The sequence below is a fragment of the Podarcis pityusensis genome, assembly GCF_964106645.2.
Source record: "Podarcis pityusensis genome assembly, chromosome: 6".
Lineage (NCBI taxonomy): Eukaryota > Metazoa > Chordata > Lepidosauria > Squamata > Lacertidae > Podarcis > Podarcis pityusensis.
In genome coordinates, this window is record NC_138030.1 from 48,934,978 (window position 1) to 48,949,913 (window position 14,936).

General features: G+C 42.0%; 1 protein-coding gene across 1 annotated transcript; it reads left to right on the forward strand.

Moving 5' to 3' along the window:
• The first annotated feature begins 809 nt into the window (after window positions 1-809).
• LOC308479216 (embryonic pepsinogen-like) lies at window positions 810-10,820 on the forward strand. The gene is made up of 9 exons (XM_081009670.1): window positions 810-895; window positions 1,305-1,461; window positions 2,663-2,780; window positions 3,735-3,853; window positions 5,311-5,495; window positions 6,881-6,994; window positions 7,572-7,695; window positions 8,617-8,715; window positions 10,449-10,820. Exons 1-9 carry the CDS (start codon window positions 840-842, stop codon window positions 10,587-10,589), a joined length of 1,113 nt encoding a protein of 370 aa, XP_080865796.1. The 5' UTR covers window positions 810-839; the 3' UTR covers window positions 10,590-10,820.
• The last annotated feature ends 4,116 nt before the right edge of the window (window positions 10,821-14,936 follow it).

Here is a 14,936-nt window from a genome sequence, read left to right on the forward strand (position 1 = left end):
CACAGATCACATGGCAATAGCAGCAACAGCAGGCAATGCATTCCTTGGAACTTTAGCAGTTGCAGGCACTTCACTTCAAATGTCAATGATGGCAGTAGCTGACTAAGTTGTATTAAAAGCAATGTTGTCATACTGGATAAATTCTCAAAAAAGGACCTGGTATGAGGAAAAGCCACAGAATTCCACTGCAAGCAAGACAACTTCACAAAGACAACAAGCATGCAAACTTTGGGTTTGTTTGGTGCTCAGTTCACCTGTATGAATTGCTCCAACATTAAAAAAAAATTTAAATTATTATTACATGATTTTAATAATTATAAAAATTATTATTAAAATAATTGTTTTGCTCAGTCATTATTTGTCTGGACTGGTTGAAGACCACTGGACTACACTGACTGTCAGTGAGTCTCCAGGGTGTCAAACAGGAGTTGGAAATAGAATGCATGGCAACATATTCAATGGAATTGTTTATATTTACAGTGGTATACGCCAGGCACCCCCAACCTTTGGCCCTCCAGATGTTTTGGCCTACAACTCCCATAAACCCTAGCTAACAGGACCAGTGGTCAGGGATGATGGGAATTGTAGTCCAAAACATCTGGAGGGCCAAAGGTTGGGGATGCCTGGTATATGCTGAAATCTTATGTGTGATTTCCACATATTTGCAAAGAAATGTGACTGATCAGTTCTGGTTTCCTGGAATGGGCTGGACTTTCAGTGATGAAATATGACCATCTGTTCTTAAGAAAATGGTGGTTACTTCTCAAGCAGCTATAAAATAATGGAGTTTCTAGAGCAATTAGCAGAGAAACTTGTGCAGTCTCTGATGAACTAGCAGGATGAAGTGCCTTGCAATTCTCTTCACCTTTGTTGCTCTCTCTGAATGTCTTGTTAAGTAAGTGATCATTAAGTTGCTAATATTTACTTTATTGACAGCTGTGTTTTCTGATTAAATAATAATTCAACAACATCTGGAGATCTACAGGTACTCTAACCCGAATTACACCTGTTCAAATCCTGTTGAAGTCAATGGAGAAGATGCATGAATGACTGTGTGCAAGATTGTAATCTATATTAGTCTTTATTGATACTGAGAAAGACTTTGGTCATGTTGAGTAGATGTGACCTTTAAGTTTCATTTCCGAAATGCCTTAATTTTGGAAATGCTTAGACCTGGTAGTTGAGAATGTTTGGATGTGGTGATGGCATTAAACCTATTAATTATGAAAGGCTGATTTCAAAATAAGCACATTTACAGGAGCAGAAAAGAATCCAAGCATGATCATTCATTTATTTTGTACCAGGATTCCATTGCAGAGAGAGAAGACGCGAAGAGGGATGCTCAGGGAGAAAAACTTGCTAGAAAGTTTTCAGAAAACCCATCGGGACATTGATACAGAATATATCACAGCCTTTTCTAAACGTGGCCGATTTAAGAAACCACTTAAGAACTTCCAGGATGTGAGTCTGCTTTGCTTTTATCAATTTGCTGCCCCATTGAGCAAATTTTCACCATTGTTTTCCTGATGTTTGATTGAAATACCTCATATTTCTCCTGACACCCAGGGGGTGTCAACATAATCAGTTAAGCAAATCACACCCATGATTCATTCCCACTAAAAGCATGGAAAGGGGATTTAGCCATGGCTAGATCAAAGCCCCATTTATTTCTATGGGACGAGTTGCTGGATTGCACCCAGTTAAGCACTATCCAAAGTTAAGCACTTTGGAACCCCATTGAAATCCCATTGGCCAGATGCAAAAGAGATCAGAGTTCTCGTATCTGTAATATCTGTAGTGGTGTAGAATACAGTGCTTCAGCAGGGGTGGTTTGTTGTCTTGCAAGCTTCCACTTGCTCAGAGTCTCTTTGCTAAAGACCCTTAAAGGTTTGTCAGCCCTGCCAGCTAAATCAGGTGAGGGGAGCCAATGGGTGTGAGACCCTTGGTGAGTTGGGAACGTCCTCTGCATGAAAAGACAGGCTCTGGTGGATTGAGCGGATGAGACCAATAGTGGGTGGAACTGTCAAGAAAGCGGTTTCTGTACATGCTGTAGAACAGGGGTTGTCAACCATCCACTAGTGGGCATTTCAGGATTCTGGGTGGGCGGTGGGGGCACAAGCTGAATCCTCATTCCACTGAGCACTGATGAGCAGTAAGGAAATTTTTACCACCAAGAAAGATGCATTAGTGGATGGTAGGAATAAAAGGTTGACTACCCCTGCTGTAGAGGGAAGTGAGGGGCAGATGGGGCTTGTTAACTTGGGAATGTAGCCCATCTAGGAGAAGGAAAACTCAGATTCTAAACCTCTGCTGCCTCTGATTCTAAGTCTTTTCAAGAGAAGAAAAGGCTAAGGATTAAGAGAGATAAACGGTATTTATTGCCCATGCACAGATATACATGGGAAGGGCATGTCAGCTCTACTGCTGCATCTTTCAAGTTTCAAGAATTTATACTGTTTATTTTTCATTTATTTGAACAAGGTCCTTTCCACATTACCCTATGAAAGACTGTGATTTATTTCTGCCTCTCCCCCACCCCACCTCTTAGTTAAGTACTCAGATTTACAAGATTATCTTGCATAAGTATGAGGAACTAAAATGTAAAGCAAAGAGAGAGAGGCAGGGTAGTGCTGCAATGCATATTTGTTTTCTAAATCTACAGCTGACATACTATGGAACTATCTACATTGGAACCCCACCACAGCCATTCAAGGTTCTGTTTGACACTGGATCATCCCCTCTCTGGGTGCCATCTATCTATTGCAAGGATAAAGCATGCAGTAAGTAACTGAGAATGTCCAAGTGTTTAAGCATGTTAGCCAGGTATACAAAAGGAAGGAAACGAAGTAGCATAAAGGAAAGAGTTCATTATATCATAACCAGTCTGGTTGAGGCCTTAATTCTATTTGCCTAAAAGTAAGACTCGTTGAATGCAATGGGACTTCTAAATAAATATACATAGTCTGCAATCCTATATGCTCACTTACCTGGGAGAAATTAAACTCAATTATAGAAGTTACTCCTGAGTAAACACGTACTAGAGTACACAATAAATCAAGTAGATTTGGTTTTGTAAAACCCAGTTTCCATCATTGTGCACAGTCATTTTTAGTGACAGGTACAAAATGATAATGCTAAAACAATGTGGTTCTTTGAAATATATATGGTGGAAGAAGAGACGGAGCTGGCCCACCCATGAGGCAGCGTATGGTAGCTACCCCGGGCAGCAGAAGCAGAAGAGGTGGCACCCGTGGGTGTCCTGTTGGCCAGCGCCAGCAGCACCAGTCTCTGGTGAGATCTCATGAGATCTCATGGAGCATGCAAGATCAGGCAAGATTTCAGTGAGACTTTGCTAAATATCACTGGAACCAGCTGTCATCAGTGCCCCCACACAGCCCAAGTAAGGGTGGCAGTGGAGGAGTTGTGGGGTGGGGAGGCAGGGTAGTAGAGTGGGGGCACATCCCATTATGCTTCAAATGGCAAAATAGGACACTCCATTGCTGGAGAGAGAGATCTCAGTTTTCAATGATCAGGGAATCATTTCGTGTTGGGTCAGATTTCCTTAGTAAAATAATAATACGTGCTATCTAAATGTTTCCCAAGTGTTTTCCAGTGTTCTTTTATTACAATTTTTCTCTTCAGAAAATTTTTACCTTCAGTTTGTTTCTGCTATCGATCACAGATTAAAAACTGTTTTTTATATTAATTAAATTCTGTTTTCTTTTTACTTTTAGTAAGACACCAGAGATTTGACCCACATAAGTCTTCTACCTTCAATGGAACAGGAAAGCGACTCCCCATTAAGTATGGGAAAGGAAGCGTGGAAATGATCTTAGGATGTGATACAGTCAAGGTAAACTAATACAGTAGTATTTTATAGATACAGGACAAGTTGGGAATACAAACTTATAAATAATTAACTGTTCTGTGTATTTCCAAGGCCAATGCATCTCAATGTTTTTGAATCCTGGAAACTTTAAAACAGTAAAAACAGAATCAGCCCATTATATTACTTGGATATAATTATGTATATATTCATAGAATGGCTGCTCCTCAAGGAATTCAGAAAACAATATATGGTAACCAAGAAGTTGATTTTAAATTGTCGTTGTTAGAATCAAAGTAGCACAAATTAAAGCTGCAGTGCTAAGGTTATGCAATCCTGAAGTAAATATCAATGAAATTGATGAGACCAACCTCTGAATAAACAGGTTTAAAACTGGGACCTAAGTCGCTCTTGCCCACTCTCCATAGGAGCCAGTTCCTATGGGCCATGGTCCCTTCATCCCCCGAATATTATCTGACGAGGGCCGCCGTCCAAAGTTAATGGGCTTTGCCATTCAAATGGTGTGCATGGACTGTGTCTTGTGATCAATTATGCAGGATGGGACTTACCTGCCACCCCCAATATTTTATTACCTACCACTATACATGTTTGAATATTATTGTCTGAAAGGTCAAATGAGGTTCCCTTTCATGTTAACATTGTTGTTGTTAGAATCGAAGTAGCACAAATTAAAGCTGCAGTATTAAGGTTATGCAATCCTGAAGTAAATATCAATGAAACTGATGAGACCTACCTCTGAATAGTGGGACGCAGGTGGCGCTGTGGGTTAAACCACAGAGCCTAGGTCTTGCCGATCAGAAGGTCAGCGGTTTGAATCCCGTTGCTCGGTCCCTGCTCCTGCCAACCTAGCAGTTCGAAAGCACATCAAAGTGCAAATAGATAAATAGGTACTGCTTCGGTGGGAAGGTAAACGGCGTTTCCGTGAGCTGCTCTGGTTCGCCAGAACTGGCTTAGTCATGCTGGCCACATGACCCGGAAGCTGTATGCTGGCTCCCCTGGCCAATAAAGCGAGATGAGCACCACAACCCCAGAGTCGGCCATGACTGGACCTAATGGTCAGGGGTCCCTTTACCTTTACCTCTGAATAAACAGGTTTAAAATTAGGACTTAATTTGCTCTTGCCCACTCTCCATAGGAGCCAATTCTTATGGGTCATGGTCCCTTCATCCCTCAAATATTATATGACAGGGGCTGCCCCCCAAAGTTAATGGGCTTTGCCATTCAAATGGTGCGCATGGACTTTGTCTTGTGATCAATTGTGCAGGATGGGACTTACCTGCCACCCCCAATATTTTATTACCTGCCACTATCCATGTTTGAATATTATTGTCTGAAAAGTCAAATGAGGTTTCCTTTCATGTTAACATGCACAGGATTTTAGCCTGAATGCATCACTTGTAGCAGCCTGCTCTGTACTTTACAGCATGATACAGAAGTAAGGGAATATTTTGTTTTTCTCCTAGATATCCAGTCTTACTATTTCTGATATGGAATTTGGATTGAGCACCAGGGAGTCAGAAGACCCCTTTTCCAGAACTATATATGATGGGATCCTCGGCTTAGGCTCTGGGAGGAGAGGTTCATTCATTGATAACCTGATGAAGAAAGGCTTGCTTGAGAAAGACGAATTTTCTGTTTATCTCAGCGGGTAAACACTATTTTGCTTTACTGCTAAGATGATTTGTTGTGTGTACTTGGAGGATTCATGGAAGGAAAATGCACCTGAGATTATTTTACAGGTTGGCTATTGCTTTGCCTGCTGTACAATTCTGTCTGCCACTGTGCTTTGTTTGCACAGAGGTTGATGGGTAGAGGGGACTGGAACCCCCATCCTCAAATTGGTCAGAATGCCAAGCTTCTCCAGGGATGAATAAGCTATTGTAGTCAAGGCTACTTGATGATGAAGAAGAAAAGGTCCCTCTGGTTTTCTAGTACCCAGCAGTTGACTGCACCCCCCTTGCAGCTTGTCCCTTGAGAGCAGAGCAGAGCGGGAGCCAAGCTCAGGTGAGCTAAGTATGAATGTGGGAAGAGAGGGAGGTAGACAGAGTTGAGGCAGAGAGTGAAGAGGGCAACCCCCCTGCTTCTAATTCTTGTACTATTCTGTAATGCATGGAAATACGGTACACACACACACACACACACACACACACACACACACACACACATCCATGTAGCTACCTTCACTTATGATTTTAATTTAATACCTCTGGAGTCTTTGCTCCAAATCAGAATCCTACCTCATGCAGAATAATTGGAGGACTGTAATGCAAAGGCAAAGACCTTTTCACCTGACTATTTTGGGAGTAGATCAATAACGATAAATCTCTCCATCACATTAGGTGGATAATATGCAACTCATCCTGTACATGTCAGCTCTACTGTTGAGTAAGTGTGCCCAGCACTGCACACTTAGTGGTTTTGTGAAAGGAAGGTAGCAAGCCTTTCTAGGGCAGAAGGCACTAAGGGAAGCAGTAGGTGGAAGTAGAGCCAGGCACAAATGAAGCCGGCCAATTCTCCCTTTCTCGGCATTCTCCACCATAATGGCAGCAATGAGACTGACTAAATTGGAGGAATCTGACAGACAGTGACATGCCCTGGACTGGGTGCAAGCAAGCCAGCAGGCAGGTGAGGCTGGCTGAAGGTAGACTGGGGTTGGTGGAGTAGAATGGCCTCCACTGCCCCAAACTGGCTTGCTTAAAATCACAATGAAAACCAATTAGAAGAACAAAACATATGAAGATTATGAAGGGGGAAGTCAGTGTGTGATATACAGAGCTGAACAGGAAGCATGGTGATATATAGAACAAGAATGGAAAAGTACATGAACAGCATTCACCTTTCAAAATCTTAGAGCCTTCATTGTCCAGTGTTCACCAGTAGATACTGGTGCACTGCAAAAATTCCTTTCTCTCTCTCTCTCTGTCTAATTTGGACAGAGGTACAAGAACATGGTACATTCACTCTTTTAATATGCAGTTTAGCTTATTCTGAATGAATGACTTGACAACAGCACACTATATATCTATGTTTCAGAAAAACAGATGGGAGCATGATCATTTTTGGTGGAATTGATCAATCCTATTTTACTGGTCGTATTAACTGGATTCCTGTCAGATCTAAATATCAATGGCGGATTGCCGTGGACAGGTAAACAGGAATTATTCTTATTAGTAGTATTAGCAACATTATTGTTAATCTTAACATATTGACTGGGTACAATAAAACTGAAAAGTTTTTCTGAATAATTTTAATGGCTACTAGTTAGCTAAACAGGAAGAGATGGAGGGCAATAAAATGTAAATATGAATGTGCGACTTACTCTGTGTTTTCTAGTTGTCCCTTGTTAGGATGACTTATATAGAACCGTTCTTGTAAATGGCATTAACAGAGTATATGATTGCAGGCCCTTGCCCTGAGCAGCTTACAATCTGTAGTTCATGTGTTTTGTTTTATGCCTTCTACAATTTCCAACGCAACTTCCTGAAAGTACTTATCACATCCCACTCTCCATTAAAAAAACAACAACCCATGTTTGGGGAAGGGCCCTACCTCAGTGGCAGATCAATTGCTTTGCAAACAGAAGGTCACAGGTTCCATAACTGATATCTTCAGGCAGTGCTATGAGAACTCCCTATCTGAAATCCTGGACAGCTGCTCCATACAGTGTGGCTTTAAAATGTTTCATGTCAGAAACTAAAGAATATAATGATTTCCAATTTCTCAGCATTCTAGTGAATTCTAAGAAGATTGCCTGCAGAGATGGCTGTCAAGCAGTTCTTGACACAGGAACGTCCTTATTGCTTGGTCCAAAATTTGAAATTAACCAAATCCAGCAAGCCATTGGCAAGGTAAGATTGACTTTTGCTGATTTTCTTCATACTGTAGCTGATAGAGGCCCTGTATCATCCATATCACTCTAGTGTCCACACTCCTTACTCTGTTAGACGGAGCTCCAGTTTCAGAGGCACACAAAGGTGGTGAGGATTAGGCACTGGTACAAATCCACATCCAAGGCCTTGCGGGGCCTCCCGAAGCGACTTTCAGGAGAAACCGGAAGTCATGTTGGAGGTTTTGCGAGACCTCAGACATGACCCCGGAGATTGCATTGGACATCATAATGTCAACACGTCATGTTACGTCGCAGGTTCCATTGGGCACCCATAATCTGGGGCCCAAGTCGGTGCCCCGCCCTGCCTCCTGGACTACAGCTGCTGGTACCTCAGTGTTAGCCTTCATGGTTCTTCATGATACCTACTGCACATGCATGCAAATGTGAATGAGCATCCAAGCTACAACAATGGAAATGGCAGGAAAAGAAAATAAGCTGTGACATCCTGTAAAGGAAGGGGGAGAGAGCGAGCACTGCTGTTATTTCGTACTGTAGTCTGTCTGCAAAATACATTGGCTTTGTTTCTTCCAAACAATATCTCTCAAAACAGATTGTACATCAGCCTGCCATCAGCACCCATTTGCATCATCTCCATTGCTTTAGACTGTGAAGTTTAGATGTGAAGTGTTGAGATGATTTATTTGTAATATTCAGCTAGATGGCGTGCTTCTGTGCTACAGTGTTCTACAGTGTGCTGTTCAAACCTGTGAGTTACACTAGATGGTTATTAAGTTCTCACTTAAAGCGGTATGCTTGCTTTCCCGAGATTGGCTCAGGGACAAATCCACGACATTTCTTGAGCAAACTTGAGGTTTGCTGGTTCAATTCCTTCATGATCCGAATAATGTCCAAACTCAATTCTTTTCCTTATCTCTTTCAGGATTCCTTCAACTGCAGAAACCTCCGCAAAATGCCAAATGTTGTTTTTGTAATCAACGGAATTCAATATCCTTTGACTCCACAAGCCTATACTCGTAAGGTATATGATAGAACTGGAATATTATCTACTTGCCATAATAATGCAGGTTCAAACAGTTTGGGTCAGATTAGAAGTGCAAAATATTTACAAACACATGGGCTAAAGACAGGGGGAAAAGGAATACATTTGGGGGCAGAAAGCCGATTAGATATCCTGAGACGGTCAGAAGAGCTGGACCCAAACTTGCATGTCTTATAGAAAAAAGGCCAATGCAAATTCCCACCAACATAGTTTCATGACAGTTTAGTATAGTATCTCTGACTACAGATCATAGAATCATAGAATCATAGAGTTGGAAGAGACCACAAGGGCCATCGAGTCCAACCCCCTGCCAAGCAGGAAACACCATCAGAGCACTCCTGACATATGGTTGTCAAGCCTCTGCTTAAAGACCTCCAAAGAAGGAGACTCCACCACACTCCCTGGCAGCAAATTCCACTGTCGAACAGCTCTTACTGTCAGGAAGTTCTTCCTAATGTTTAGGTGGAATCTTCTTAAAGATGATTCCCATCCCAGGAAGGTTGCCTCTGACATGTTGTATAACATGGGTGCTTGATGACCCCGAGAAGGACTTAAATCTTCCATCACATAGAGCAACATATATACTGTATGCAGCTCTCAGGTGTGTTTGCTTGGCAGTTGCAGATATGGAACAATTTTGAAACAAATAATGTTCTTTCTCCCCTCATTTCCTCTTGTAGTGATGACACAATCTAGAGAATTTTGAAATCTCACTCTCGGCACCATCTTAATACACCACATGTATCCCCAAAGAAGGGCTTCTATTGACAGAGGGACACAGTGATCCTATCCTTTATAGCTAGCAGGAGAGGTGGAGCGAGGAGGAGATGGGAAATAAGTCTCTTGTGATCTCCATTGACTCCATAGGGAGGGGCCATAGCTCAGTGGTAGGGGATTAGCTTTGCAAATAGAAGTTCACAGTTTAAACCTCCAACATTTCCAAGTAGGCTTGGCAAAGATTCCTTGTCTGGAACTGATTCTATCATCATTAAGCCGGCATAATTCCGGGGATAAGATGGCATTTGCATGCAATTATTTCTTCCAACAGAGCAGAGCAAAAAACATTTTGAATTGTGGAGACTGCCTATAATTTTAAAAATAGTTTGCTAACTTGTACAATTTGGTTGTTCATTATTAAGGTACAGTGGTGCCCCACAAGACGAATGCCTCGCAAGACGAAAAACTCGCTAGACGAAAGAGTTTCCGTTTTTTGAGTCGTTCCGCAAGACGAATTTCCCAATGGGCTTGCTTCGCAATACGAAACGTCTTGCGAGTTCTTGCGAGTTTGTTTCCTTTTTCTTAAAGCCGCTAAGCCGCTAAGCCGTTAATAGCCGCTAAGCCGCTTATAGCCGCTAAGCCACTAATAGCCGTGCTTCGCAAGACGAAAAAACCGCAAGATGAAGAGACTCGCGGAACGGATTAATTTCGTCTTGCGAGGCACCACTGTATTGTGCTAATTGTTATAGACTGAATACAGAATTTACAACACTGTGTGCTATTACTATTGTCCTAGTGTTACATCTACAATATTTATCTCCTTTTGAGACTCCCCCCCCCCCCCAGGAAAAATCCTTCCTTTGCCTTCTTTTTGTTGAAATGTTACCTTATGCTAGGGTTTAAAATATGGAAACCCTTCCTTGTGCATTTTTACCTCGATTAATTTCTTGGTTGAATCACCCACATCTTAAGGATATCCTTTCCTTTCTTTCTAGGATAGCGGCTATTGCAAGAGTGGCTTTGGCGTTGGCAGCAAAGATTATGATCACTTGATACTAGGAGATATGTTCCTCAGAGAATACTACAGTATATTTGACAGGGGGAACAACCAAGTTGGACTGGCAAAGGCAGTGTAAAAAAAATTCTGCATTTAAACTATGCAAGTGCTGTAGTTGCTTATTTAATCAACTAATGCCAATGTTGTTGTAACTTCATAGCAATGTATTTGAGCTAATACTATCACTCGGTGTCCTATTAAAAATTATATTCGTCAGATGCCTTCAAAGAAGATGCAGGTGGTAGCATTGTTGTGGCATATATGATCTGAAAATTATGTATTTCAAATTAATAAACTGTTCCATGGCTAAGCTTTTGGATGTGATTGAAGCTGAGGTGCCATTCCCATGGATAATCACATATTGTCCTAAACTGTGTGGCAGTGAAAGGACTGTGCCCCCTCACCATCTAGTGGTTTCTTTGGAGCAACATCTGTTTTCACTGCCTCCTTTCACAATTTCACATTCTGACCAGATGAGACATCTGATTCAAGGGCCAAACTTGGCAGCCTTTTCAACATGCTAGAACATGGGTGAGTCTTTTGGTCAAGGAGTTTTTAGGTTGCTTCACCACCCACTGACTGTATACTACAGATCAGGAAAGATACCATGAAAGCCCTAAGGATACCAGCATGGTTAAAGAGCAGAGTCAAATAAGCTACTAGAGGCGAAAGGCTTCCCTTAACAAATAAAGTCTTGTCCAAACTGAGAACAAAAATAACACAAACTTTGGTGAGGGGGGAAAAGAAAAGAAAAAAGTGCAAGCAGACAGTAAGGTGGGGGGGCTGGGGGACCGTGGCCCTGGGTGTATTGCTTCGGAGGGGGTGCAACCAAGTGCCCCCATGACAGGCTCACTCAGTGGATCCTCGTGTTAGCTCCACTCCCAGGTGAAGCCTGACCCAGGGGCGGAGAGCAGGAGAGTTGGCTGCAGTGTTGCCACCTCCCTCCTCTGCCTGGCTGCAGAATGTGAGTGCGTCGCATGTGCCACTTTGCGAGGCAAGCTGCAGTGGGCTTCCTCTGTGCCCTACCACCCTTGAGGGTTTGCTCCACGCACCCACCCCGGGTAATTGTATCTTACACTCCATCACTGCAAACATTGGCCAAAAAATAAATAAATGTGCAGGTACACCATAAGGGATGCTAGAAAGGAAATTGATGAACACACATAAAAAATTAAGACTAACAAGAAGAATTTCAAATATGCAGGGAGATGGCTGGGCTAAAGGGAGTCAAATGAGTGCTAAAGGAGGATGAGGGAATCATAGAGAAACTGACTGAGTTTTCTGCTTCAGCCGTCACAACAGAATATTTTGGGCAGATCCCGGAACCATAATTTAACTTTTGTAGGATCAACTCTGAAGAACTGATGAATGCTGATAAGAAATGAATTTCTAAGCCTAATAAACAAAATAAAAATGGACAAATAACCGAGTCTACCTGGCATCCACCCAAGAGTTCTCAGTGAATGAAAATGTGCAATCACTGATCTTCTAACAAAAACATGTTACTTGTCCCTAAGATCATCCATCATACCCAAGACCTGGAAAGTAGACAATGTATCAGCAATTTTTAGGAAGGGATCCAGGGGGCCTCCTGGAAATAGCAGGCTGCTTACCATAACAATTCTCCAGGGAAAACTGGTGGAAAGTATTATTAAGGATAAAATGTCTAACCTTGGGGTGTCAAGTTAAATAAAATATTGGGGGAGGCAGGTAAGCCTCACGCCACATAATCAGTCATATGATGCTGTACACAAACATCATTTGAATAGCAATGGCCATCAACTTTGGGGTCCACGGGTCCACTCAAATATTTTATTGGGGGGGGGACCTCAGCCCCAAGGAGTTGGCTCTTATGAACCAAGCAAGGCTCCTCCAAGGGAAAGAGTTGTCTCACAAACCCTACTAGAGTTCTGAGAAAGTGTCAACAAGCACATAGATAGAGATGATCTGGTCAACAAAGCATACTTGGACATTCAAAAACCTTCTGACAAAGTTCCTCATCAGGGACTCCTGATTAAGCTTGGCAGTCATAGGCTAAGAGGAGAGGTCCTCCTCAGCATCAGGAATTAGCTGGGAAGCCGGAAGGCAAGAGTAGGAATAAATGAACAGTTCTTCAAATGGAGATATGTAGAAAGTGACATTACAAAATGACATTACAAAAAACAAACTACATAAGCAGAATAAAATACTTTATGCAGTTAAAATAATTTTTAAAACCAGGCATTCTGTCAGATAAGAGTTTGCTCTCCTGAAGAATTTTTTCTCCTTAAAATTGCTGCTCTGAAGGCAAAACAAGCCACTTTTTCAGAGGTGACTTTTGTCCTTTCAGAATTTTTAGTTTTTCTTGCACTGCCAGTTGACTAAAATTTTTCAGAAGTCTTCTTAACCCTTGTTGTGTTTGAGACAATTGAATAGCACACACTTGAAAGACATTTACCCATCAGGTTTGGACTTTAACACCTTGAAAGTAGAGCAGAATTCAGGATGTTGTGCAGAAAATCATCACAGGTCATTCAGATTAGGTGCAAATCCATGAGAAAAAATTGGTTCAGATATACCCTAAACCACTGAACCTCTTGGGCTTGCTGATCGGAAGGTTGACAGTTCAAATTCACGTGACGGGGTGAGCTCCCGTTGCTCTGTTCCAGCTTCTGCCAACCTAACAGTTCGAAATCATACCAGTGCAAGTAGATAAATAGGTACTACTGCAGTGGAAAGGTAAACAGTGTTCTGTCACGCCAGAAGAGATTTAGTCATGCTGGCCACATGATCTGGAAAGCTGTCTCCAGACAAACTCTGGCTCCCTTAGCCTGAAAAACGACATGAATGCTGCAACCCCATAGTCGCCTTTGACTGGACGTAAGCGTTAAGACTTAACCTAACACACACGTGCAAAGTTATTGAGAAGCTTATCTCATTCCATTTTGAGCAGCTTATCAAATTTCCATTAGAATGCTTAGTCCAATAGCAGTGTTAAATATGTACATTTGTTATTAATAAGACATCAAAGTGATTGTGCTCAAATATATGTGTTGAGGACCTCAGATAAGAGTGGTAAATTTGCTCTTTGGACATACAATGCCTGTAGATATACCCATCAAGGGCATGAGAACATTCGCTGATATAATGTAGGTGGACTAATAGCTTGGATCTGTATAAGGTAGCTTTCTCTGTTCCTAAATGGCTGGTATATCACCCTTAAGGAAATGACAACCCCCCAAAATAAGATTGATTCATTTCTTTTTGTGCAATTTCAGGTCCTTCCTGGCATCCCTTTTTCTTCTTTTTTCCCCATTCATGATGATTTGTGCTCACGTGCTATTGAGGTGGTCACATGTGGTCATGATTTTAATTATGTTTGCACATGAAAAATTTCTGGAGTGTCACAGTGCTTCATTTGCAAGCAGTGCATATTCTGATATATATATATATATATATATATATATATATATATATATAGTGGTACCTCGGGTTAAGTACTTAATTTGTTCCGGAGGTCCGTTCTTAACCTGAAACTGTTCTTAACCTGAAGCACCACTTTAGCTAATGGGGCCTCCTGCTGCTGCTGCTGTTCTCATCCTAAAGCAAAGTTCTTAACATGAAGCATTATTTCTGGGTTAGCGGAGTCTGTAACCTGAAGCGTATTTAACCTGAAGCATATGTAACCTGAGGTACCACTGTGTGTATATATATATATATATATATATATATATATATATGCGTTCTCTCTCTTTTGTTGGACATTCTTGCTCAGGTAGACCTTTCTAGAAGAATGTGTGGCCTCCTTTTTCTTTCTTCAGTTGTTCCTCGCCTGCTCTTCGAGTTTCTTGAAGTGCTGTAATATCGATGTTAAAACATTGCAGCTCCCTTGCAGTGATGGCAGTTCTCCGCTCAGGATGCTCATGGTCTGTGTTACCCTACAAAGCCCTTATATTGCATGTTACTAAGTTCAATTGTCTTTTACGACCAGTGGGTGGTGACCCCACTGGGCATGGTAATGCAGTCAGGGGAAAAGGGAGGCAGACTATGTTTAGGGCAACTTTTCTAGCCTTCCCCTTTTCGGGGTGAACAGAGTGGATCCCATATAGAGCTGCTCCATCATGGACACAGCTGCCGAGCTGCTCAACTGCCTCGTTCCTTGAGTCAGAGTGACTGAATCTGTATCCACCACCCATGTGCCAGTTCATGACTAGGGGCTTCCAGATTTCATTGTCCTGTCCCCATTACCATTTGCCAATGGTCATGGGACTTTGGGGGTTTGGGTTTGTGATGGGTTTTTGGAAGAAACCTGTGTGTGAATTTGTTTTATGTATATAGATCAGTGCATGCTGACCAACACTCAGTCTTCACAGTAAGGCTCTATTTCGATGGCATGAGTACCATGACAACCGGTAGATTCTTATCTGCTGCAGCCTTCATCCACCTT